Raw genomic sequence first — 25,370 nt, 5'->3', positions numbered from 1 at the left:
ATCTCTGCAAGGCCAAGCTGATGTCAGAGTGGCTCCCTAGACTGTGGGTCAAGATAAGCTCTTGGTTGAACATAGGGGCTCCCCAGGCTTTGCGGCTGACTGGAGGCCCCGTTAAGGCAGCCTGTTCAGCAGCATCTAGGGGACTTGGGGGGGACAGTGGAAAGACAAGGACTGTGGTCAGATGTAACTGGGGGGGGGGTCCCGGAACTCTCTTGGGGTGGGGCTCATGTCTCTGAACCCCAGAGGGCGCGAGGGGAGCCAAATAAAGTGCAGGCCGAGCTCCTGGCCCACAGTCAGCTCTCAGCAAATGTCGGCCCCTTGCCTCCCACCTCTGCTCCACCACGAGACCCGAACGGTATCAGGTCAGTTCTGTGGAAGCGACATGTGCTGGCCTGAGGGGCTAGTCACAGCGACCGCTTCCTCGGTTCTGCCTCTTGCTGAGGAGCGAGTGAGGGTTGCTACCTGCCGGTTGGTTTGAGATTTCTTCGCGGGAGGCTCCTCCTTCACTGGTAATTGCTTTGGCTTTTTGACTTTCCGCTTCAGTTCATCTTCTTCCCTTTGCCGCTCAAGCTCCTGCTGCAGCTTCTTCTCCTGCATCTCCCGTGCCAGCCTCTCCAGCTCCCTTCATTGAACCAGGCCGAGAAAACAAGAGTTCAGAGCCCCTCCGGCCCCGAGACCCTCCTCTGCCTGCGAGGGTCTGGATGGGTGGACCAGGGAAGAGTTTTCTTGGGCATAAAAAGAACGAACAAAAGAAATCTGTGTGAATGGGAAGGAAGGAAGGAGGAAGGGGGGGGGGGAGGAAAGAAAGCAGGGTCTCGGAGCGGTCACTCAGCAAAGCGGATGAACTCCAACTCAACGAAGAGGAATTCTCAGTCTGTATTTCTATTCCAATCTTCTTTCATAAGAGAACAAGGCAAGGGCTAAATAAGCTTGATGTTAACAGTTTTTAAAAAGTGACTTTCAGGGGCACCTGGAGGGGGTGAAGTCAGGTAAAGGTCCTACTCTTGATTTCAGCTCAGGTCAGGGTCTCAGAGTTGTGGAATTGAGCCCTGGGTCGAGCCCCGTGTCAGGCTCCGTGCTCAGCAGGGCAGTGGTGGGGGGGGTGGGGGGTGTCTGCTGGAGACTCTCTCTCTCCCTCTCCCTCTGCCTTTTCCCCTGCCCTTGTGCGTGCTTTCTCTTTCTCTCTCTTTCGCTAAAATGAATAAATAAGCAATTCAGATGAGGCCCGGCTTCCGACACGGTCATGTCTGATGTTCAGACAACAAGAGATCGTATTTTCAATAGCAGTCCCTAATGGCTAGCTTAGGGCCATGGCGCTGGATCTGAAAGCTGCATTCCTCCTCTCTCTCTCTCTAAGTGCACCTTGAAGTGAATTCCTGAAAGCAACGACCTGGACGAGAAAGAAAAGACCTTCCTTTGGAATCCCAAAGCCAGGCTTTTTATACCCCTGGAGAACCAGGCATTTTTACAAGGGACCATCCAGATGAAGAAATGAGAGCACACTGTGGGGGCGGAGAGCACATAAGAGCTCTCTGGGGGTCAGTGGGAGTAATCTGGAAGTAGAGGAAGAGGAGAGAAGGAGGTTAAATGGAAGGGCAAGTATCTTGGGTCTGTCCCTTCCAATGTTTGGAATTCTACGGAAGATAAGAAATCCGCCCTCTTTCCCTGGCATGTTTGAAGGTCTGAAGGCAGATAAGACATTTATCCTCCGCCTAACCTGTAGCTGAGATAGCCTGAGTCTCCTGGGCCCCAGGTGGTGTGGAGCGGATCCAGTCATTCCTGTGTGGTCCCCAGCGATGGGCACAGAGAGTGGCTGAGAGTCTGCCCAGGGTCTCTGGCAAAGCCCAGGCTGAGGATCAAGTGGGAGAGGCAGCCAGAACTCAGGGGACAGATAACACCACCAAAGGCCATGATGGTGGTTGGGGAAGGAGAAATGGCCGAGTTCTGGGGGCAAGCATTCAGCTCATGTCAAGAGAGTGGCCTCTCAGTCACCAGCTGCGGACAACTGAGCACAGAGGCTGATTGATGAGCTGGACCTAGGGGACAAGTGTCAGGGGAAACTAGGGAGAGCCCCAGGACAGCCCAGGGGCCAGAAGTACCCCCCATTCTGTCATATAACCTCCCCCTAGTCAGACGCCCTCCAGACAGAAGGAAGGAGAGAATGAGAGAAACCCAGGAAGGCTGCCGCAACCAACACCCTCGAAGGGCAACGTGTTTTCCTGCTCTTAGCAGGTCATCCTCTGGGGTCTCCCTTGGTCATGGCTGCTCCCCTGGAAGGTGACCCCAGCCTTCAGGACGGGCTGTGGGTTACTCCCAGGAGAACCACTTCCGCCCTGCCTGGCCCCTGATTCTGACCTCTTCTTCCTCTCGCGGAGGGCCTGCTGAACCTCTCGATTGAACACGGTCTTCTCCTCCTCTGTCATGGCGTCATATTCATCCTCATCAATATTTTGGAGACGCTCCTTCTCTTTCTCAAGTGCCTCCCTGCGTTTGTGCTCTGTGGAGGGAACAAAGACAGGAAGGGGAGGGGAGGGAAGTCCCCAGCCTTGGCTGCGGGGTGCCCCGGTGGCTTTACTCCCTGCCTACACCGACTACAGAGTGGTCCGTGCCAGGGGAAGGGGGCTGGCGCCGGGGCGGCGTGCCTGATCTCTGGTGGGCCTTGCTTCACTCACACGGCTCCAAACCTGGTACCCATCTGGAATAGCAGTTCCAGAGATGCCCCAGTCCCCAGAAGGGTGACTGGGTCCTGGGACCTGGCATGGAAGAGAGGATTTTGCAGGTGTGGTTATGCTAAGGACCCTGAACTGGGGAGACTGTCCTAGATTGTCTGGGTGGGCCCAGTATAGCCACAAAGGTCCTTGTAAGAGGGAGACAGGAGGGTCAGAGTCAGAGAACGAGATGATGGAAGCAGAGGTCAGAAGCAGAGTAGGGGCCGTGAGCTGAGGAAGGCTGGTGGCCTCTGGAAGCTCGAAAAGGCAAGGGAAAGGATTCTCTCCCTAGAGCCTTCAAAGAAACGGAGTCCTGCTGATACCCCGCTTTTAGGACTCCTGACTTCCAGAACTGCAAGACAGTAAGCCTGAGTTGTTGGAAGTCACCAGGTTTGTGGTAAGTTGCCACTGCAGTGATAGGGAAGGAACAGGCCACCTGCTGACTTTATCCATGACAAACATATGCCACCAGAGTCCTCAGGGTGACAGAGCCATTTGCAGACAAAGGGGCACCATCTTCCACACCCTTCAGACTCCAGGTCCAAAAGCGAGGCTTTCTCCCAGCACCAAGGCTCTCGGCCTCTTTTTCATGCTTCACCAGCACAACTTCCTACCTTCTGTTCTTCCGGGTTTGAGCTCTGGGCTCAGAGAGATGTGTCTGGAGATCTTTCTCTGACACTCACCAAGGGACAGAAACAGATAAGAATAATGATTTCTCTTTCCCGGGCTGTGGTGGAGATCAAATAAGTAATCCTGTAAAGCGTTTAGGCTAGTGCCTGGCAGATTCATAAACGTTCAGTAAAAATTAGATTCTAATATAATACTATTGTTACTGGATGCTGTCTCAGGACTTCTTCAAAGGCAGAGGAATCTTCAAAGAGAGAGGAGCCCATAATGCAACTGCGAAAAACTTCAGTCCGCAGGTAATTGAGAAAATGAAAGAGATATTTTCTTTTACGTTGGAAATGAGCTTTCTGAAAAACCAGGAAGCTGGAGGTTGGAGCACTGCTGGGGATGCCTGGTCATTCTTCCTAATTTTTCTCTGGTTGAGAATGTAAGGAAGAAGTCTTTGAACTCTGTTTAAGAGCTAAGAGACCTCGTATTTGCAATTATTTCCCTTAATGGAAAAGCATTACGATTTGTGTAGATTTTCCCAGAAGGCAGAGGTAAGGCCAAGTAAGGAAGGGCTGTGATGTGACCAGTGCTGAGGCCAGAGCAGAACTCTGCCTCCCAGGGACCGCGTGGCTTCCTCCCCTGGGGACCAAAATTGGTTACGACTGCTTCTGACTACAGCAGGAACTCAAGCTGACCTTACTTTGTATGTGTGTATATCTATTTTTCAGTCACTGAAAAAATTTTCAAGCCACTGTTGTAGAGACAGAAAATGCAAAGGTTTCAGAATTACACAGACCTTACTAATTTGCTGTGTGATTTAAAAAAAAAAAGAATTATTTATTTATTTGAGAGAGGGAGAGAGAGCAAGCATGAGTGGGGAGAGAGAGCAGAGGGAGAGGAAGAGAGAGAATCTTAAGTAGACTCCCACTGAGTGCGGAGCCCGACGCGGGGCTCACTCCCATGGCCCTGAGATCATGACCTGAGCCAAAACCAAGAGTCATTTTCCTCATCTGTAAAGGGGGGGACAATGATCTTCAGAGAGCCACTGAGAGGATCAAATAACCCCAGGTGCCATGCCTAGGCGTTTCAGATGTACAGAGTGTTTGCTGCGACGGCTGGACAGAGCCTGCTAAGATGTAGCAACGGGCTCATGAGGTTTCTCAGCACCTCCAGCTTGGCAAGAAGTGCACAGCTGTCGTAAGCAAAAGCAAGCAGCTAATGAGTCACCTGAGTCAGGTTGGGACCGTACAGTGATGGGGTCCCCTTGGGCTGGCTGTGATTATAGAGGAGATAAAGGGACACACTGTAATATCGGGGGAAAGGGGAATGTGACTATTACGAGAGGAGCCGGCTGGGTTCATCTCTCAGCCTGTCGTCTCTCAACAGGTCACCTGGGTCTGCCAGGTGCCTTACGGGACGGAGGGGAGACATGGTGAATGGAATAGTCCTGGTGGCTCAGCCTGGTGGGGAAGCATTTCACACGGCCCCTGGCTCTGCCAGAGGGACAGCCGAGGAGGGCATGGGGCTTTACCTTCTTGCTCCTTTTTGGCTTTCTCCTGGGCCTTCATGGCTGTGTAATCCTGGGCCATGTTGATAACGTAGATGTGGTCCCGGCAGCCGATGGCCTTCAGAAGGCAGAGGAGAGCCACGGCCATGTTCCGAGCGAAGAGGGTCTCGAGGCTGTCAAACACCACTGCCCGGAAGCAGTCACTCAGCTGAAAGCGCAGAGAGTAGAGATGGTTAGCAGGGCCGCAGTTACCTAGCTCCCTACAGAGAAGGGCTGCTCGTTCCTCTGTGGGCGCTTTCCCTGGGGCTGCAACCAGGTCAGCAGGCCTACCGTGCCCCTGAGGAAAACACCGAGGAGCCACCCTTCCACCTGCTACGTTGTTAGAAAATACAAGAGAAACACCCAAAGAGTTTACCAGTCACGAAGGATCTTCATTATCTGTATTTGCAGAGTGAAAGGTTGATTCTGTCGCTATGGAAATGGGGGAAGCAAGCGGAATGTGAAAGTGAGGGTCTGGGAAGGTGCAGGGGGTGCAGGATGGAAGGTGGAAAGGCAAGATATTCCCACGCACCGAAAAACAGACAGCAAGGGCCGCAGGAGCAGGTGTGCCGTTGGTAGCTTTCCCAGGGTTAGTAACGCTGGAGGCCGGGAAGGAGCTCCATCCCATGAATCACGGAAGAGCGCCCTCTGCTGCACTGATGTGTTACACATGAGCACCCCTGGGCAGAGGCTGATCACAGCTGGGTTTTTTGTTTTTTTTAAAAAAAATGATTTCATTTGGGGTGCCTCGGTGGCTCAGTGTGTTAAAGCCTCTGCTTTCGGCTCAGGTCATGATCCCAGGGTCCTAGGATCGAGCCCCACATCGGGCTCTGTGCTCCGCGGAGAGCCTGCTTCCTCTTGCCTACTTATAATCTCTGTCAAATAAATAAAATCTTAAAAAAAAAAAAAAGATTTCATTTATTTGAGAGAGAGTAAGAGCAAGTGAGTGAGTATGTATGGGAGGGGAAGAGGCAGAGGGAGAAGCAGGGCCCCCGCTAAGCAAGGAACCCAATGCAGGGCTCGATCCCAGGATCCTGCGATTATGACCTAAGCCGAAGGCAGACACTTCACCTACTGAGCCACCCGGGTGTCCCATCACTACTGGTTTTTGATGAGGCAAGAATCTTGTGTCAGAATGTAAATCAACTACATCACTAAAGACACCATTTATTGCAACTGCTGTTTTTTTGTTTTGTTTTGTTTTGTTTGTAGCAAGACTGTCAATGAAAGAAGCAGGCAAAATTTCATGTTTCATCCAGGATGGGTGTTTTAAGTAGGTCAGTTCTGTGGGGCCACTTTGGCTGCCCCACGAGATTTAACCCGGGCCCGTGGCACACCTGCACATATACTGGCCCGCCTGGCTCACATCCACTGAAGGGGACAGCACCTTGAGTGCAGTCGCCATTAAACCTGAACACGAGTCATTTCCTCTATTAACACTCCTCTTGGGAAGCTCAGGCCCTGTTTCATTCTATTTAAATGTGCAACTACTATTGTGGCCCAGTTTGAAAAAACCTGGGCAAACGGACAACTCCAGGGCCTGGTGAACAATTTAGCTCTCTGGAAACCATAAGCAGCAAACAGGCTTAAGTGGTACCCTCCCCATTCCTGCCGATCTTGTTTTCTTTTAACTGTACAACACATTCTGAAAAAAAACAATGGAAACAGTTAATGCGTTTCTTGACTTTAAAAGCAATCTGCCATTGTGAAGTAATTCAGAAATGTAAGGAGAGAACTAAAAATCCACTATCCTGTTGAACAAAGATAATCATTTACATGTGCCTTGGGAGTTTTTACTAGGTCTGTATGATACACATTTAGAAATACTTTTATAGAAATGTACTTGTGCTTTATGCATTATTTCATAATCTGCTTTTCTCACTTAATAACATATTGAAGATGATTTTTTATAGAAATTAATGAAGTTCTAACTTTCCGTGACTCCATGAGATGATTTTTACTACGCTACCAGAGGCCTGTATCATGACTGATTTTTTAAAAAAATATGTAACCTGATCACTAGAACTTTAAGGCGTGTGGCTTCAGGCTGCACCAGGGCCCGGGGCTGACCAGGGATGTCAAAGGGACAAGCAAATGGCTGTTGGGGACGAAGAAACCCAACCTTCCTGTACAGAAGGTACAGAAGAAACCCAACCTTCCTAGATTCTGAGCAGCCGTGGGTGCGCTATGGATCAGAACCTCAGCTCCCAGCACAGGGATGGTGTGGGAGCCCCGTAGCTCTGTGCAGGGGTGGGGCTGGGGGCACGGACCCACCTGGATGCGCTCAGCCAGGATCTGGGTGAGCAGGTCCTCGGGGAGCACACAGCTCACAAGCCCCGTCTCACCTCCGATACTGGGGCTGACGCTGAGCCGGCGCTGCGCGGGCCCCGTTGGGAGGGGGCTGGAGGAAACCTGTGGAGCGGGCGAAGGATCAGGAGTTAGAATCCAGCTTGGTGTCCCAGCAGCTCTCACACGTACAAGCCATGTGACCTCATGGAAATGATGAGATCTCTCTGGGCCCCATTTCCTCATCCGTAATATGGGGATTGCATCGTAGAATGGAAAATTCCTGTCTCTCTTAAAGAACTGCTGCGAGCTTCAGGCAGGACACTATGGAAGCTGCTTTGTGTATGTACTGAACACCCTGAATTTGTTCATTCAAGAAATAGTAATTGAGCACCCACTGCGCACGACGGACCCCTCTAGCGCTAGGGATACAACAAAGAAGGCTGGCAATGTTGCTGTCCATGTGGGGCAGACAGAAAAGGACAACGTGAATATACAAATCAACAACAGTCTCAAGGAGGGGCAAGTGCCAGGGTGAACGGCATGAGGTAAAGGGACAGAGGAGTGTGACAGAGTTGGACAAGAACCCGAGTGTGCCTGCTGGGATCTGGGGAGCACACGGGAGCCTTGTGTAACTAGACTAAGTGAGCGATGGGGAAAAGGGCCGGGCTTCATTAAAGTTGAAGACACAGTCAGGTGTGAACATGCAGGGCTTGTAGACCCCAGGGAGGAATTCGGAGTTCATTCCAAGTATTATGGGAAGTTGCTGACATGGTTCAGGCAGACGTGTGATCTGAGTTTTATTTTTGAAAGACCACTGTGCCTGCTGCTTGGGTGACAAGAGTGGAAACAGGAAGGCTAGTTAGTTAGTTAGTTAGTTAGTTAGTTAGCTGTTTCCACGCTCCAAGCGGGAGATGATGGTGGCAGGTATGAGGATGGTCATGGTGGAGGTGGGGGGACGCGCTCGGCGCTTTCCTCACATCCCATTCCCCGAGGACTTGGAAGGGAATGTGAAAGAAAGAGGGGCCCCATGAATGACTCCTTGAGTGTTGGCTTGGTCAAGTTGGAAAATGGTAAAGTCAATTATTAAGAAAGGAAAAACTGAGGGAAGAGCTTTTTTTTTGACTTGTTCTATTTTGGGAATGGGCCAGGATCACTTCTCAAACATGTAAATTTTGAGGGGTCTCTAAGTCATCCAGTGTGAGTTTGGATGTATGCACCTGAGCTGGGGAAGAAATTAGGATTGGAAATAGAAATTTGAGGGTCATATGCATACTGAAAATATTTAAGTACTTAGGCCATGAGTTGGATAAGATCACCTATGGAGAAAAGGTAGTTAACAAATGGAGATGACTCAGTTCTAGTCTAGCCCCAAATCCTAAGGATCTGGAGGAGGTGGAGAAGCTGGAGGAGGTGGAGAAGCTGGAGGAGGTGGAGAACCTGGAGGAGAGGAGGGAGTCCTTAATGGGGCAGAAGGAAAGTAGAAGAGTGTGGTGTTCTGATGGCCAGGAAGTGCTTCCAGGAGGAGGAGTTATCAGCTGCTGTGAGGTCACAGGGGATGAGGAGAGAACACTGGCCGTGGGATCTGGTAAGATGAATGGCAGTGACCTTGAGAGAAGTGGTCCTTGAGAGGAGCGGTGGTAAGGACAAGGGCCTCCCTGGAATAGGTCAAAGAAAGAATGTGGTGAGGCTGAAGAGGAAGGCCTGTGACGAGTCTTTGGAGGAAGAGCTGTGAAGAGGAGTTGACTGGAGGAGGTAATAGCGGGAGGGTGGTCTGGGGCCTCAGGACAGTATTTTTAAAGACAGGAGGCATATAACATGCATCGATGCTGATGGGGAGGAGTCACTAGGTAGGGCACAACGCAAGCAGGAGAGAGGGCATGACTGCCGGAATTCAGAGGTCTGTCTCTGGCTGTGTTCAGCCACCCTGCCTCAGGAGGTGGAGAACTGGGTTTACCAGGGCTGAACTTTTGCTTGGAGAGTATGCAGAAGAGGAAGGGGCGAGGGAGAGCCTACAGGGACAGTCACGGATCCCAAACAGGGCAAGAAAACAACCGAAGAGGGGGCAGGCAGTGAAGATCTGGACTGAAGGTTTGCATGGGACCAATTACTTCCTGGAGTAAGTCATCTGGAAAGTTAGAAGATGGTGGTCAGGAAGTAGGAAGTGTAAGGCAGAGGTCCTGGAGTTTATGGGTAATGATGAACCCGTTCTAGAACATGACCATGGCAGTGAGTACCTGAGGAGGTTGTGGAACGGAGAAGTGTGAATGTCAGATTAAATGTCATTCAAAAGACCAGGATTTCCAACAGGTGCTCTCCTATAACATGGTGATTTATAAATAAATGACCTTATATTACAGGTCATATCTTCATTATATGATCTAGTACACATTTCTTCCTACTTGCAACATGACTAAACTCCAGTCATTGGAGAGTTCATGCTTTAGGAGAGCTTTGGAAAACCAAACAGCCAATTCTGGGTGAGGCACTCCAATAAGGCGACTGTTGTCCAAACCCTGAGTCCTGTCACACTGTGGCAGCCACATGGGGGATGGGGTGATCTTGAATAGGTTCTAAGTTCCCTATTTATTGAAAGGGTAGGGGCGCCTGAGTGGCTCAGTGGGTTAAGCTTCTGCCTTCTGCTCAGGTCATGATCTCAGGGTCCTGGGATCAAGCCCCACGTTGGGCTCTCTGCTCAGCGGGGAGCCTGCTTCCTCCTCTCTCTCTGCCTGCCTCTCTGCCTGTCAAATAAATAAATAAGATCTTTAAAAAAGGGGGGGGGTTGGGGTCACAATTGGGATTTTCTGGTGCCTTTGATACACTCTCACAGACTCCCGTGCAGCCTCCCCAGCCCCTGCAGTTGAAACGAATGGTTTCATCCTCAGCGTTCCTGTAGGATTAGGCTGAGCCGTAGGAAACTGCTGTTGTTGGCCATTTCATGTGGTTCACCCCAATTCTTTTTCACAAACATCTTTTGTCACCAATCTCATTCTATTGCAGATACGTGTATGTGTGGTCATCTCCCTCATCGGACACTTGGTGCAGCGCGAGCACAGGGATTTTGTTCGTTTATCTCCGCTTTGCGAGCACTCAAGCCAGTGCCTCACATGAAAGTTCTTGCTGAACCCCTGCCAGAGGAGCATGCCTGCCAGCGCCTGCACCATGAGCCTGGAGAGGGCACCCCCAGCCACGATGCCGTGCTGCCAAGGCTGCAGGACGCTGAGGAGGAAGGGCAGGGGGAAGGACCCCAACCCTCTGCCGGGGGAGCCCTGATCTGTACCTGTGGCGTCTCAGGCGCGTGCTGGTGATGCTGCTTCTGAGACCCGGAGCCGTGGCTCTCCGTCTTGCTTTTGGTGATCACCATGCTTCCGCGCAGCGGCTTCGTAGGTTTAACTTCGGGGGTGACCAGCGTGGAATCTGAGGTCAGCTTGCCCAGCGTCTCACTGCTTAGACGTAGTTGTCCCACAGCGGTTTGGCCCGAAGCAGCCTCCTGGGCTACAGAGAGAGAGAGTAGATTTTTATTAAAAATCACCCGAGGAGAGCAAGGAAATGATGGTGAGGATGGCACCACACCCAGTATGATGGGTGTGACTCTCTTGAGGACCACAAAGCCATCTCTGCCTGCAGCCGTCTGGGAAGGGCTGGGAAAAGAGGCTGCAGGCCCTGAGGCTAGAATGCGGGTTTCTCCATCGCCCATTGTCCCTGCTGGATCCTGTGTTAGTCGCCCCACCTTCTCTTCCAGTCCCGAGGGCAAGTACTTCTGAAACAGCTGGTGCGCTAGGACCCCAGCACTAAGGTGGGGTGATGCGACTGTGTGCCCAGGCAGCTGCCACGGTTCTCCAGTGCACGGGCAGACTGGGTAAGGTTCATTACTCCTCCGTGACCATATTTCAGCAAATAGGTCCTTAGAACACCCTTGGGAGCTGTCACTGGGCTTACCCCGCTCTATCTTTTCATGTGTCCCCTCTGTCTCTCCCCCAGCAGGTGATTATAGGTACAAGGACTGCATACTGCCCCTGGAGGTGGTGGGGTGGGGGTGGGGGTGGGGGTGGGGGCAGAGGGGCAAAGAGCCTGCAGCCACCAGTAGAGCAACTGCACCAGAGATCTGCAGGCCAGTCCTGCGCTCATCCAGCCCCGTCACCGCCCCCTCCGGCTCTGCCTCGATAACGACTGTGCTGGCCTCCCGCTGCCCGTACCCACTCACCTGCTCCAGAGTACCCCCCCCCCCCCCCCCCGCCATGGCTGTGCAGTCTTTTCTGGGCTGTTCTATGGCTCTCAGCTTTCCTGGTCCTTGCCGTCATTCTGCCCTATCTTAAAAAGCCAGTCTTTCATTTCTTTCCAGACATCATCATGACAACCCCCTCTCTTTCCCTCATAGCCCGACTTCGAAAACAGTAGTGTGGACCACATCTGTCAACGGACACATAATATGTATGTAATTTAAACTCTTCTAGTAGCTGCATTAAAAAAGTCCACATGGCTTTTCATGGTGTGTTTTCTTTAACCCTCTATATCCAAAATGTGATTGTTTCAACATGTGAACAACACATAAAATGGTTACTCTGCTATTGTATAGAAGAGCCTTGAACTCATACCACCTCTTCCAACAACCACCCTGGCAGCACACTTCAGTCTGGACTGGTCACATGTCAAGTGGCCAGTGGCTGCGGTGTGGGATAGGCAGGATCGTCCACAGCGAGCAGCGAGTAGAGGTCTGGGTTTAATCCCTCCCTTGAAAGGGCTTTCTCCAAAGCGCCCGGTGACCTCTGAACTGTGAGCCACAGTGGCCCTCTCTCAGGGCTCATGTAGTCTCTGACTACATTCCCTCGCTGATTCGATACATTTTGGGAAGTCTTTACTCTGTGTCTGCTCTGTGCCAGGCACCATGCTAGGGGCTGGGGATACCGCAGCGACGAGAACTCTCACGCATCTCTGCGTCCAGCCGACATTCTGGCGGGGTCGGCAGACAGTAGAATAAGGAAGTCGTGGAAGTGGTATATGAACCGGTGATAGGGCCTAAGAGACAAATGAGTCAGCAATGGTCCCCCAGACCATCGGGGCTCTGAAGCCAGCCTCCCTGACTTCCCTGTGCCCTGCTCTCCTGACTGCCCAGCCCTCTGAGCCTCCTCACTCTGCCTTCTTGGACTTCCTGGCTTCTCCTTCACCCACTCCTCCTAAAATGTAAGTATTCCCCAATGTCTCTTTCCATCCCTCTCCTCTTTCTGGAGCTTTCTTTTCTTTTCCTTTTTTTTTTTTTTTTTAAATTTGACAGACAGAGATCACAAGGAGGCAGAGAGGCAGGCAGAGAGAGAGAGAAGGAAGCAGGCTCCCTGCTGAGCAGAGAGCCCGTTGTGGGGCTTGATCCCAGGACCCCGGGATCATGACTTGAGCTGAAGGCAGAGGCTTTAACCCACTGAGTCACCCAGGTGCTCCTTTCTGGAACTTTCTGAGTTGGTTTCCTCTCTTCCAGCAGTTGAACCTCTCATTTTGTTGAGGAAGACTCCCCCAGTTATGTCTTTAGCTTGATATTACCCTCTCAGATTGGAAACTAGAATCCCCAGTGTGTCATGGGACACCAACACAGCTCCAAAGACCTCTGTGAAGTGTAGTTTAGTTGAGAGAAAAGGAAGCAAAAATCTAAGAGAACCAGAATTGTGATTCAGCTTGGAGTTCCCACTGAAGGTAGACTAGGCCACCCCCAAAATACGATGAGCAGAGTTCTGGATATGTCATCTCAGAATATGCTGTTATCTTTTGAGCTGTGGGCACTTGAGCTGTGGGCAAACACAGGAAGAAGACTTCTCTTAACTTCCCTTATCTGCCTAAAGAGAGGCGTCCAAAGGGAACTCCATTGTCCCAAAGCCACACGCTGGCAGTTACATCCACCAGGGATGTACCACGCTATCTACCCTCATCGGTTCTTCTGTGGGTCTACTCATCTTCCCTAAAACTCATTTGCTCTCCCCCACAAGGACTACCTCCCTCCTCTTCTTTCCCCGTGAAGACAGTATTTAATTCAAAATTGTAAGCCAGGTCATTTCTTCCTGAGCATCTCCCGCGTACACATAAGATAAACATGTTAATAAACTGGCTTTTTTCTTTCTTTTTTTTTTTTTTAAAGATTTTATTTATTTATTTGACAGACAGAGATCACAAGTAGGCAGAGAGGCAGGCAGAGAGAGAGGAGAAAGCAGGCTCCCTGCTGAGCAGGGAGCCCGATGCGGGGCTCGATCCCAGGACCCTGGGATCATGACCTGAGCCGAAGGCAGAGGCTTTAACCTACTGAGCCACCCAGGCGCCACCAAACTTGCTTTTTTCTTATGAATTTTTTATTATAGAGCCAAGTACTCAGAAGGACAGAGAGAAAATTATTTTTCCTCCCTTACATTACTAAAAAGCTATTTCTGTTATCTTCCCGGCAAACACTCCTCTATTTCTCTAAGCATCCCATGCAGAGGTACTAAGAGGAGAGGACACGCCTGAAAGCCCCAGCCACTTTTATCAACAGGTTAGTAGACACGGTACACTATTACAGATGCTGGTTTGTGGGCATCTGGGTGGCTCAGTTGGTTAAGTGTCCGACTTTCAGTTTCAGCTCAGGTCATGATCTTGGGGTCGTGGGATCGAGCCCTGCATTAGACTCCATGCTGGGTGTGGAACCTGCCTGTGATTCTCTCTCCCTCCCCCTCTGCCCTTCCCCCTGCTCTCTTTCTCTCTCAAAAAAAAAAAGAAAGAAAGAAAGAAAGAAAATGGGGTGCCTGGGTGGCTCAGTGTGTTAAAGCCTCTGCCTTCAGCTCAAATCATGATCCCGGGGTCCTGGGATCAAACCCCGCATCAGGCTCTCTGCTCAGCAGGGAGCCTGCTTCCCTTCCTCTCTCTGCCTGCCTCTCTGCCTACTTGTGATCTCTGTCAAATAAATAAATAAAATCTTAAAAAAGAAAGAAAGAAAGAAAGAACTGACGTTATGCTGTTATGAATATTTATATAAAAGTGGTTCCGCTTGGAGCAGTCACTCTACTTCAGTATATTTTCACATTGTCCTGCCTTCTAGGTTCTTAGACAACCCGATAGAACCGGGATTCCCAACCTCTGGTATGTAGGCCACACCGGGCCTTATTACAGTGAGGTCCAAAACTCAATTGATTTTCCTTGCCAGTAAGCTTTCTTCTCCTCCCATGTTTCCTAGTTTGGTAAACAACATCGCTCTTCTCCTGGTTTCCTGACGTTGACTGCCTGGAATGTCGAGAGCCCTCCTTGGGGCGGCTGGCCCACGCCTGTTCATCCTCAGCATGTCCACTGCTCCCTTTATAAGACGTTACAAGGGCTGCTGCTTTTCCACAGTGACTCTCTGGCCGCTTCTCCCCGAGGGTGAAAACCACCTGACCCCTCTGTTCCTTCAAAATAAAACCCAAATTCATAATCCAGGCATCAAGGTCAACTATGATGGGCCTCCGCCCACTTCCCCACCTCTGACTGACTGTCAGCTTCTTGCTTTCTTGGGCTGGAATGTCCTTGTCTTCATCTTTGCCTGTCAACATTCACCTGCTCCTTCAAAGCTCATTTCCACTAAAACTTCCCGAGATCACGCTTGTTGGAACCCAGCCATCCCAAAGTTGCCCTCCTGTCATGTTCTTTCCCTCTACTCTGAACAAACCCCTGTCTGCTTGCCTTCCATGGGCCACCCTCAAAGGTGGAAGCTGCATCCTATGCATTGTCCTGTCCCCGGAAGTGCCAAGTGTGTACCTGTCCCTGGCAGCATGGAGAGATGCAGACACTTGGTGGAGAGAATCCCTCCTCGGCCTCTAAGCTGGCAGCATGCTTTAAGTCAGCCTTCAGCCAGGCGTGGGGGGAGAAGTTCAGTGTGGGACACAAGGATGATGGGAATTAGCAGCAGGGGTGCTGGGCACTTGAGCCCAGCAAGTCAGGGGAAATGGCTCTTACCAGACTCTTCTTCCTTCATGGACTGCTCTATGGCAGCCCTAATGCAGAGCTCCCGGGCCCGGATCCCCGGGATGTTGCTACCGTCGGAGATGGCTTCCAGCATGACAGAGTCAATGTTCAAGCAGGCTGCATTGTAGTATTTGGCCATGTTGACTGCAGTGGCTGATTTTCCTGCAAAAAAGTGTCAGGAGATTGAATTTCCTGGCTCTCAGCAGCTCAGTGTTCTAGACAGAAGAAGCTTCTAGAATGGAGACCACTATAAAGTGATCTCTCCAAGTGCTTTGCCTTTAAGTCTCAAATATGGCCAGATGTGGCAGCTGAAAACAGAGGCAAGACCAGAACCACATGGATTCTGGTTCTCATTCTACCACCAGTGAGCCGTACACAGCGTGATGGCAACACGCAGCCTCTCTGAATTTTCTCCTCAGTTAAAAGGTGATTCATTCATGATCTTTAAAAATTTTGTAGCTCTAAGGGTTCCTGGTGGCTCAGTTGGTTAAACATCTGCCTTCAGCTCAGGTCATGATCTCCTGGTACTGGGATCAAGTCCCCTATCGGGATCCCTGCTCAGTGGGGAGTCTGCTTCTCCCTCTGCCCCTCCTCCCACTCTTGAGTACCCTCTCTTTCTGTCTCTCTCTCAAATAAATAAATAAAATATTAAAAGAATTTTTTTTTTTGTAGTTCTACTGTCTTTGATTCTAATGGGAAGATTTTTTGGTTTAAAGAGTAACTTGTGTGGATCTTTTCTCATTTCAAAATGTCTTCTCATTAAAAAGAAAGCAGAAAACACAAATAAACAGGAGAAAAGAAAAAAAAATCCACAATTTGCTCAGCCAGAGATATGACAGTTAGCCTATGGCTACTAAGTATGCATGTACAACTCATGTATTTATATTTCTTACGAAAAAGAAACCTGCTCTGTGGTAGACTGAATAAAGACCCCTCCAAAAGATATCCACATCCAAATGCCCACAGCCTGTGGAAATGTTAACCTTAGGTGGTAAAGCTGCTTTGCAGTTGCAATTAAGTTAAGGATGCTGATACGGGAAATTATCCTCCCTTGTCTGGGTGGGCCCAGGGTAACCCCAAGGGTCCTTCTAGGAGACAAGCAGGAAAGCCGGTCCGAACAGGGGATATGATGGTGAAGCAAAGGAAGAGACACTGGAAGACACTACAATGCTGGTCCCCACCCCCCACAAAATTTATTTATTTATTTGAGAGAGAGAGAGAGAGAGATAGGACGAACATGAGCAGGGAAGGTGGAGGGAAAGGGAGAGAATCTCAAACAGACTCTCTGCTGAGTGCTGAGCCCAGTGTGAGGATGATCTCATGACCCTGAGATCAGGAGCTGAGCTGAAATCGAGAGTCAGATGCTTAACCGACTGGGCCACCCAGGCGCCCCTATGATGCTGGTTTTCAAGATGGAGGAAGGGGCCCTGAGCCAAGGAATGCAGGTGACATTTCTAGAAGCTACAAAAGACAAGGACATGGATTCTCTCCTATGTGCCTCCAGCGGGAATGCAGCCTTCCTGACACATTTTAGATTTCTGATCTTCAGAAAGGACATCAATTTATATTATTTCAACCTACTAAGTGTGTGGCTGCTTATCACAGCGGCAATAGGAAATTAAGACAGATTGCAAATCCTAAGGATGACATTTTTTTCTCACTTAAAATGATGTATTATGAATATCTTTCTATTCATTCAACATACTTCTACGGCACTTGGAAAAAACTGTGGTGATGAACACACAAAATTTACCATCGTGACCATGGGTACGTGTACGGGTAAGTTACACGTGGTGTAAGTTATACCATTCACACTGTGGTGTGACCGTCACCACAATCGAACTCCAGCACTTTTTCCTCTTCCCACATGGAAACCCTATAGCCACCACACAATAAGCCCCCTTCCTTCCCTCTCCCCAGTCCCTGGAAACCACCACTCTCCTTCCTGTTTCTACGGGTCTGACTCCTTTAAGTACTTTATATAAGTGGAATCATGCAGCAATTGTCTTTGGGTGATGGTTTCACTCGGTATAATGTCTAAGTGTTCATCCATGTTGCAACAGGTGTCAGGATTTCCCTCCTTTTTGAGGCTGAGTAATAGCCTATTGGACCACATTTCGTGTTCCCATTCACCTGTCAATGGACAGTGGCGCTGTTTCTAGCTTTTGGCCATTGTGAATAACACTGCTATGAACAAGGGTGCATGCGGCACTACTTTTAGTGGCAAATTAATTTACTCTACGGATGTACTGAGGCTTAAGTAACCAGTCTTCTGCACTGAATGCTTCAGTTGCTTTCAGTTTTTCATTACGGCAAGCCATGCCACAGCGCGCAGCCACGCTGTTCATCTTCGTCCGCGTCATTAAATATTTTCCCAAGATAAATTTATAGAAGGAATGTGGCCAGTTCAAAAGATTTGTACATATTTTCCCCTCTCTTTTTAAATGATTTCAGGTCTTGGATTTTTCTTTTATAGTTTAATGTTTTTAAATTATTGAAAGAATATAAGCTCAAACAAGTCAGAGACGTATTAATTAAACATAAGGGGTCCCTGCTCTTTCTCTAACCCTGTATCTCTGACGTTGGCAATTGAGTAGTTTGGGGATAGTCCTGTGGTATATAAATTTCAAATGGAAGAGTCTTTTATTGTCTCAGAAATTACATATGCGACCTTCACCATAAACCCCACAGGGGCAACCCTTCAGGGCCGTGCGTACCGGACAAGGGTGTCCCATGGATGATAATGGCGATGCCTTTCCTGTTCTTGGCTATGCGGCTTTCTGAGGAGATATCAATGCCCAGGTGGCGAGCGATCGCCTTGCTTACTGGGTTGTTCTCCACTTCTCCAACTTCTGTGGAGTGGCTGTCAATGCTCTGTAACTTGTCAGCTGCAAAGTAAAAATACACGTGTGTAAGTAAGTGCATGTGGACACGCCTGGGATTCACACGGTCAGTGGAAAGGGGAACAACTTTTCCTTTCTTCGACGCTTTTGTTTTACAAATCACCTGCTGCAAGTATTCTCACTCCCTCACATGGCAGTGACTTTTTTGGCTAATAGTTTGTCCACAACCGCTAGAGTTGAAATATACTCTCTGACTGTTAACTCTGTTTTGGGGGAATGTGCCCTGCTGAAAAAAAATGATACTAGACATGAGCTGAATTTGCAGCATGACAGGAAATGGCTGAATAAATACGAATGCATATTCATATGCAGAATTAACACCCAGCAGGGCTAGAAGGCTTGCGGGTGCATTGCCGGGAGAAAAGTAAAGAGGAAGTGGACAGTCTTCTCAACTCTGCATAGGGAGAACTGTTACCAAAACATTAAAATGCTTGTTTACTTTGAAACATGATTTTTTCCAGGCTCTCCTCATCTTCCTCTTCATCTGGGTAGGTCTTGGACTCGGCCGTGGGAAGGTGCCGCTCTTCGAGGTTGGATGTGACCGAGATCCCTTGGCTCAGTGAGGTCCTCTTTGTACTGGCCGAGGTTCCCAGATCGGACGACAGCCCGTCTTCCTCTTCTGCCCGAGAGCCAAGGATGCAAACACACATGCAGAAGAGTTGGGAGGGGGACAGGGGCGATGGGGACACAAAAAGAAAGAGAGATAAAGTGGAGAATCACTGACCCGGTCACCATCACCCTGGACTAGCCAACCCCAAGAAATGAGAACGGCAATCGGTTGGCTATTAAGAACTTTCCCTGCCCAGAGTGTTTCTACATTTTAACATAAAAAAAAAAAACCCACAAAAATTATACAGTTGTTTCAGGGAATTTGCAAAATTCAGAAGAGTAGGAATTAGAAAATTCATTGGCAAAAGAGACGGAAAGACAAAGAAATGGTGATTGCAACTGCAATTCATGATGCCAGAACAGGAGAGCTCCAAGTTCTCAGACTGTTCCTTTCTCCTTTTTTCAAAGCTGAACTTGGGATTATAGTGTATATCCCAATTGTAGCCTGTTTTCCCCTTTAACTTGTCATGAACATTTGTCCATGGCCTCACTAAGAACATCTACCATTTTGCCTGCCCAGCGCCCTCCCCACTGGCACTATCTCACAATTCCAATGGGGGTTTTGGGCTGTGATTGCACAAAATGGTCCCCTCCCCCTCCCCGGGGTGGGGCCAAGACACTGCTCCTGGGAGGCGTGGGGCATTGACACCTAAGGCAGAGAGGTCGGAGCTCTCCTGTGACCGGCCTTGCCGGCCATGGCATGGGAAGCGGGGAGGACAGTCCGCACATGAGAGCAGAGGGAGCAGAGGCTGAGAGAAGCCCTGGGGAAAAGCAGAGTATGCACCTGCCCGGTCCCCTCTGGCCCCCTAGGTCCCTGTTCTCCGCCACCTTTCAGTGGGCCAAATGAAAAAATGAACCTGTCACGGTACTGTTGTAAGGATGGGGACGAGAGGGACAGGGCCCTTCTCTGAGGTCCTGACGCCTTTGTACCTGGCAGCGCCTGCAGCTCTCTACCCCCGTGCCCCCGCCGCCCGCCTCCCTGACAGCGGGTTTGAGTGTCAATATCTGTCCCCCCTCCTCCTTCCTGACTCTGGGGCTCGCAAACACAGGGTCTTGTTTTAGTGATCTGTTTACCACACTTCAGCTCCATTCTTGGAACGTACATCATGGCGGCTTGTTATAGGCTTAATTGGTTCCCCTAAAATTCGTACATTGAAATCCTAATTCTCCAATACCTCAGAATGTGACTGTATTTAAAGTGGCAAATAACGTTAAAATGAGGTCATATGGGGGTCCTATTCCATCCATACTCCAGTATGACTGGTGGTCTTTAAAAGGAGATTTGAACAGACACCCAGAGGGAAGACCATGTCAACACCAGGGGAAGATGGCTAGCTACAAGCCGAGGAAGGAGGTTCAGAAGAAAACAACCCTGCTGACACCTTGGTCTTAGACACTGAGCCTCCTGTAGTGTGAGAAAACAAACTTCTGTTGGTTAAGCCCCCAGTGTGTGGTCTCCATGATGGCACTTCTAGCATCTGAGTACCAACAGTGCTCAATGACATGACCAGGAGAGTGCAGGGAGAGGTCTTCTCTCATCTTTGTCCTAAAAGGACAAACTAGTATTCTCTGATCAGCTTCCTTGAGAGGCAAGGTAAGCACAAGGGTGGGACAAAATGGACTTTATTCAGCTCATTCATTTGCTCTCACAGCACATATTTATTGGGCACTAAGATGGGGAACGTGTGATCACTGCTTTTATGGGGATTTCTCATTTGGGGGGGCAGACGGGCACGAAGAAAACAATTACACACACGATGACTGTTACACAGAGAAAGAAAGCGAGTAACAGCAGGGAGCGCACATTTCCGGGATGAGCATGGAAAGCAGGAAGGAGAAGCATGCATCATGCTACAGGTCATCCAGGAGCCTTGAAGGTCAAGTGCACACAAGGGAGCACCATGGGTGTATGATGGGGTAACTCAGGGACACTGGGCCAGGAAAGGTCACATTATAAGAGCACAGTCAAGCTTTATAATTGGGATTTGGCCTTGAGGACCATGGAGAGCCAACCTCTTCCTTGTGTGAACCCCCACTCCCTACCTCTTTTAGGGCACCAAGCTATACCCTGTGGGATGTGTTACTGCATCACTTGGGCTCACACAGAAGCTATGGAACACTGTGGTTACCACCACGGACTCTGGAGCCAGAGAGATCTGGGCTCGAATCCTGATTCTACCCCTTCAAACTGTGGACTTGGCCTGTCAGTGCTTTAGTTTCTCATCTCTATGTGTAAAGCCCTCAGCACGGGGCTGGGTATCTAGCACATGTTCTTCTATACCTATATCTGTTATTATTTAAATTAAATTTAATATATCCTGTATTATTGGTTTCAGAGGGAGAATTCAGTGTTCATCAGTTGCATAGAACATCCAGTGCTCATTACTTCAAGTGCCTTCCTTAATGCCTGCACCCAATGTTTTGAGGTCTTAACTCCTCGCTAGACTCTACAGAGAGAACGTACCCCCGTCTCCACTTCCATGCAGCAGGGATGACAGGCCCATTCTGGGAGGGTTAGAAACAAAATCTGTGAGGCGCCTAGCACAGGCCTGGCTGGCCTTGTAGGACGCACGCCTCTGGGGCGCCAGGACGGGGGCTGAAGCCGGGTTCTTGGCACTGAGCTCTCACCGTTTTCCTGGACCAGACTCTCCAGATACTTGGCCTTCATCTGCTCTTCTTTCGACCGCTTCATCTCCTTAAAGTACTCGTACAGCTCTGGGGGCAGCTTGTCCCCCGGAATGCGGGGGGGCAGCAGCAGGGTGCTGTAGGAATCGTAGCCTTTCAGCGTTCGTAAGATCTGCAAGAGAAGGAGGGCCACGGCTGTTGGCTGGCTGGAAGCTTCCTCCTGACAGCCCTCACAGGCTCTGCGGACCCACCTTGTAAGACCTTGGCTCCTGCCTGAGGCAGGGGTGTGTAGCATGGGCCTTCAGGGAGGTCTAAAAAGAAAGGCTTGGCCGGGATTCTGGGGATATAAGATCTTAAATTTTGCCCCATTTAAGCCTGGGCATTTCACATGTGGGAGAGGATTTTCCTCTTGTTTTATAAATAACATATACTATTTTTTTCCCATTGACAAAAGTACAGAGCTCCATTATCCACTCCGAGGGACATGTTCTTGAAAAATCCTGTGGGGAGCAATGTTAGACGAGGAAGGCGGTTGTCTCATAAACAGATGATCCAGGGAAAAACTGGTAAAATGGTATTAAGTATGTGTATGCATGAATGTGTCAGGGGGGAGTGTGGGGTTAGGGAGGGAATGCGTTTTGGGGTTGTTACATGAAATATGGGATGTGCAGTTTAATCTGAATTACAGATAAACAATGAATAATTTTTTTAGTATAAAACTGTCCATGTAAAATATGTCCTATGTTTTTTATCTGAAATTCAAATTTAACTGTGTAACTTGTTTTTCTTTCTGCTAAATCTGGTAACCTTAGTGTGTATGTATATTTATAAGACACAGAACAATAGAGTTCTAGAAAGCATTCGCTTCCTATATGGCCTAATTTACGCGAAAACTCTGTTTTGTTGAGTAACCTTTCCTTCTCTAGGATCACTGTTTTTAGTTGTGTGAAAACCACTGTTAAGAAGCTCATTCTAAAATTTATGTGGAAGAATAAAGAGCTAAGAATAGTTGAAATGCCTGAAATTAACATAATCATGTATGTTAATTATACTTGAATATAAAACTGCTAAGAAAGAAAGAAAGAAAGAAAGAAAGAAAGAAAGAGTGAGTGAGTGAGTTAGGGCACCTGGGTGGCTCAGGGGGTTAAGCATTTGCCTTCGGCTCAGGTCCTGATCTCAGGGTCCTGGGATCGAGCCCAGTGTTGGGCTCCTTGTGGAACAGGGAGTCTGCTTCTCCCTCTCCCTCTCAGCGTCCCCCTCGGCTCATGCTTTCTCTTTCTTTCAAATAAATAAATAAAATCTTAAAATAAAAAGAGTGTTAAAACATTAATGAAGAAGAATAAAGAGAGAGGACTGCCCTACTAGATACAAGGACTTTTGAAGGTAGGGTAACAGTCAGTGTGGAAATGATATTGGGGTAGACCAGAGATCATATAGAAAAGAAGGCTTAGAATAGATCCATTCACATATGGCACTTTGATACAGGACAGAGCTGGCATGGCAGGTCAGTGGGGAAAGGAAAGAACATTCCAAAGACTAGGTGATGCAGACACACAAAGGCCTGGCCAGCTTGCTTCAGATGGGGCAATTCTGAAGAGCCGGCCCAGCTCTGGAGCTCCCTGTGGGGTCCACCGAGGTCTCTGCTATAATCCCATCACAGCTCACCTCTCTGACCAGGTCTGCTCGCATTATTGTTTCCTGGTATTGCTCCCGAGAGTGCTCCTTATGAAGCCTGCCGCATGTCTCAGGGCCTTTGCTTTGCCTTTCCCTTGAACCTGGCACAAAGCAGAGGATGTGGGGCCAACAGAAGCCACTGAGCACTTCATGAATACCTAATGAAAAGACTCCTGTCTACAGGGACAAATTCCCATTCTGAGAGAAACTTCTAGATGCAGAATCTAAATCAGGCAGAGCATAAACACTAGATGTAAAGAAGACAGAAGACAAACAGGTTGAGTTGGGGGATGGTCCCGAGGAAGCAGAACCATCTTAGCCAAGCCATTCCTAATTTCTGACCCACAGACAACATGAGATAACAAACGCTTCTTGTTTTAAGTTGCTAAGCTTGGGAGCAATCTGTTTTGCAGCCGTAGATAACGAATTAATATACAACAAAAAACCAAGCATCAGATTTCATGAGCAGCATAGGAGAAAACGATGAAGCAATGCATTTAAGATATTCAAGTACAAACCAAGCGAAAGGTATTGTATCCAACCAAAACTATCTTCAAGCATAAAGGCTGCAGGTGAATAGTTATACCAGGCATATACCAGCAAATAGTGCTCCCGTGAGCCCCTCCTGAGGAATCCAATGCAGACCACACAGAAGTGACTGGAGAAGTTTCATCACAAGGACTGGGGCTGAACACTGAACACACATAAACACAGAACTAAGACTAAGTGATAGAAAGTAGGTTCTGACATCCTAATGTTGTAAGCTCTGACATGACAGATACGATACAAGAAGCAAAACATGGAGTGAGTGCACGTGACATGATTACCCAGTAAGCATTAATTGAGAAGAATATCATTTTAAGTTAGAGGGTGGTGAGGAGAGAGAAAAAGAGATTAGTAGCTAATTTCATAACTGCTCACAGTAGGGAACTATGAAGCAGTATCTAACAGGTAGAGTACTAAGGGTATTAGATAAAGGGATAGTTTATACATCCCAGCCTCAAGGTAGCGGAACAGGGCGGAGATGGTAAGAACAGACCCAGCTAGATCAGTGGAACAGAACAGAGATCCAAGTAGACCCAAGTGACCTGTCCAGTGACCTCTGGCAAAGGGGCAAATGCATTGCAATGAGCAAAGATAGTTTTTCCAACAAACCATGCCAGACCTGGACATTCGGATGCAAGAAGCACAAATCTAGATGGGTGGGACATCTTTTGCAAAGCTTAAAATGGATCAAAGGCCTAAATGAAACACATACGGCCATAAAACTCCTAGAATGTGCCTTCAAGAGAAAATCCAGATGACCCTGGGTGTGGTGACAACTTTTTAGAAACACACCAGAGGCAGAGTCCACAAAAATAATAATTGATGAGCTGGACTTTATTAAAATTAAAAACCTCTGCTCTGCAAAAGACAATGTCAAGGGAATGAAAAGACAAGTTATAGAATGGGAGAAAATATTTGCCAAAGATATGTCTGATAAACTTGTTATTCAAAATATGTCAAGAGCTCTTAAGCTGCAACAGAGAGAAAACAAACCACTGGATTAAAAAAATGGGCCAAAGACCTTAACAGACACCTCGCCCAGGAAGACAGATAGATGGCAAATAAGCATATGAACAGATGCTCCACCTCAGAGGTCAGCAGAGAAATGCAAATCGAAACAAGGCAGGCTACATACCTATCAGAATGGCCCACACCCGAAACACTGACAACATCTACTGCCGATGAGAATGTGAAACAACTGGAACATTCACTCACTGCTGGTGGGAAAGCAAGATGGTCAACCACTTTGGAAGACTCTCTGGCAGTTTCTTATTAAAACTAAACATACTCTTAACGCACGATCCAGCAATTGTGCTACTTGGTACTTGTCCAAAGGAGATAAAAATTTATGTCCACACAAAAATCTGTACATGGATGTTGACAGCAGCTTTATTTATAATTGTCCAAACTGAGAAACCACCAAGATGTCCTGCAGTAGGTCAGTGGATAAAAAAACTGCAATGTCCAGACCATGCAATATTATTTAGTATTAAAAAAAAGAGCTATCAAGCTATGGAGGAAACTTATATGTATATTAGTAAATGAAAGAAGCCCATCTGAAAAGGTATGCTGTATGACTGCAATTATATGACATTTTAGAAAAGGCCAAACTATGAGGGTAGTCAAAGGATCAATGGTTGCCGGGGGTTGGGAAGAGGGAGGGATGAGTAGGAGAACACAGAGGATTTTTAGGGCAGTGAAAATACTCTGTATGATACTGTAATGGTAGATACATGGTCATTAGACATTTGTCCAAATCTACAGAATGTACAACACCAAGAGTGAACTCAAACGTAAACTGTGCATTTTGGGTGATTATGATATATCAATGTAGATTCATCAATTGTAACATGTCGGAGATGTTGATAATAAGAGGAAAGTATGTACGTGTGGGGGTCAGGGTTATAT

At 48.5% G+C, this 25,370-nt stretch overlaps 1 protein-coding gene across 1 annotated transcript in view; it reads right to left on the bottom strand.

The window, feature by feature from the left end:
- Positions 1-25,370, bottom strand: part of HYDIN (HYDIN axonemal central pair apparatus protein) — a 326,854-nt gene that overhangs the window by 88,279 nt on the left and 213,205 nt on the right. The window contains exons 37-45 of the mRNA XM_059381282.1: positions 21,246-21,414; positions 18,448-18,627; positions 17,823-17,993; positions 15,097-15,267; positions 10,436-10,650; positions 7,144-7,281; positions 4,855-5,038; positions 2,356-2,497; positions 463-622 (exon numbers count right to left, since the gene is read on the bottom strand). Coding sequence (XP_059237265.1) covers positions 463-622; positions 2,356-2,497; positions 4,855-5,038; positions 7,144-7,281; positions 10,436-10,650; positions 15,097-15,267; positions 17,823-17,993; positions 18,448-18,627; positions 21,246-21,414 — 1,530 coding nt within the window. The remainder of the gene's footprint in view (positions 1-462; positions 623-2,355; positions 2,498-4,854; positions 5,039-7,143; positions 7,282-10,435; positions 10,651-15,096; positions 15,268-17,822; positions 17,994-18,447; positions 18,628-21,245; positions 21,415-25,370) is intronic.

This window comes from Mustela nigripes, chromosome 17 (genome assembly GCF_022355385.1).
Source record: "Mustela nigripes isolate SB6536 chromosome 17, MUSNIG.SB6536, whole genome shotgun sequence".
NCBI classification, from domain to species: Eukaryota; Metazoa; Chordata; class Mammalia; order Carnivora; family Mustelidae; genus Mustela; species Mustela nigripes.
This window is presented reverse-complemented; position numbering and strand designations above follow the sequence as displayed.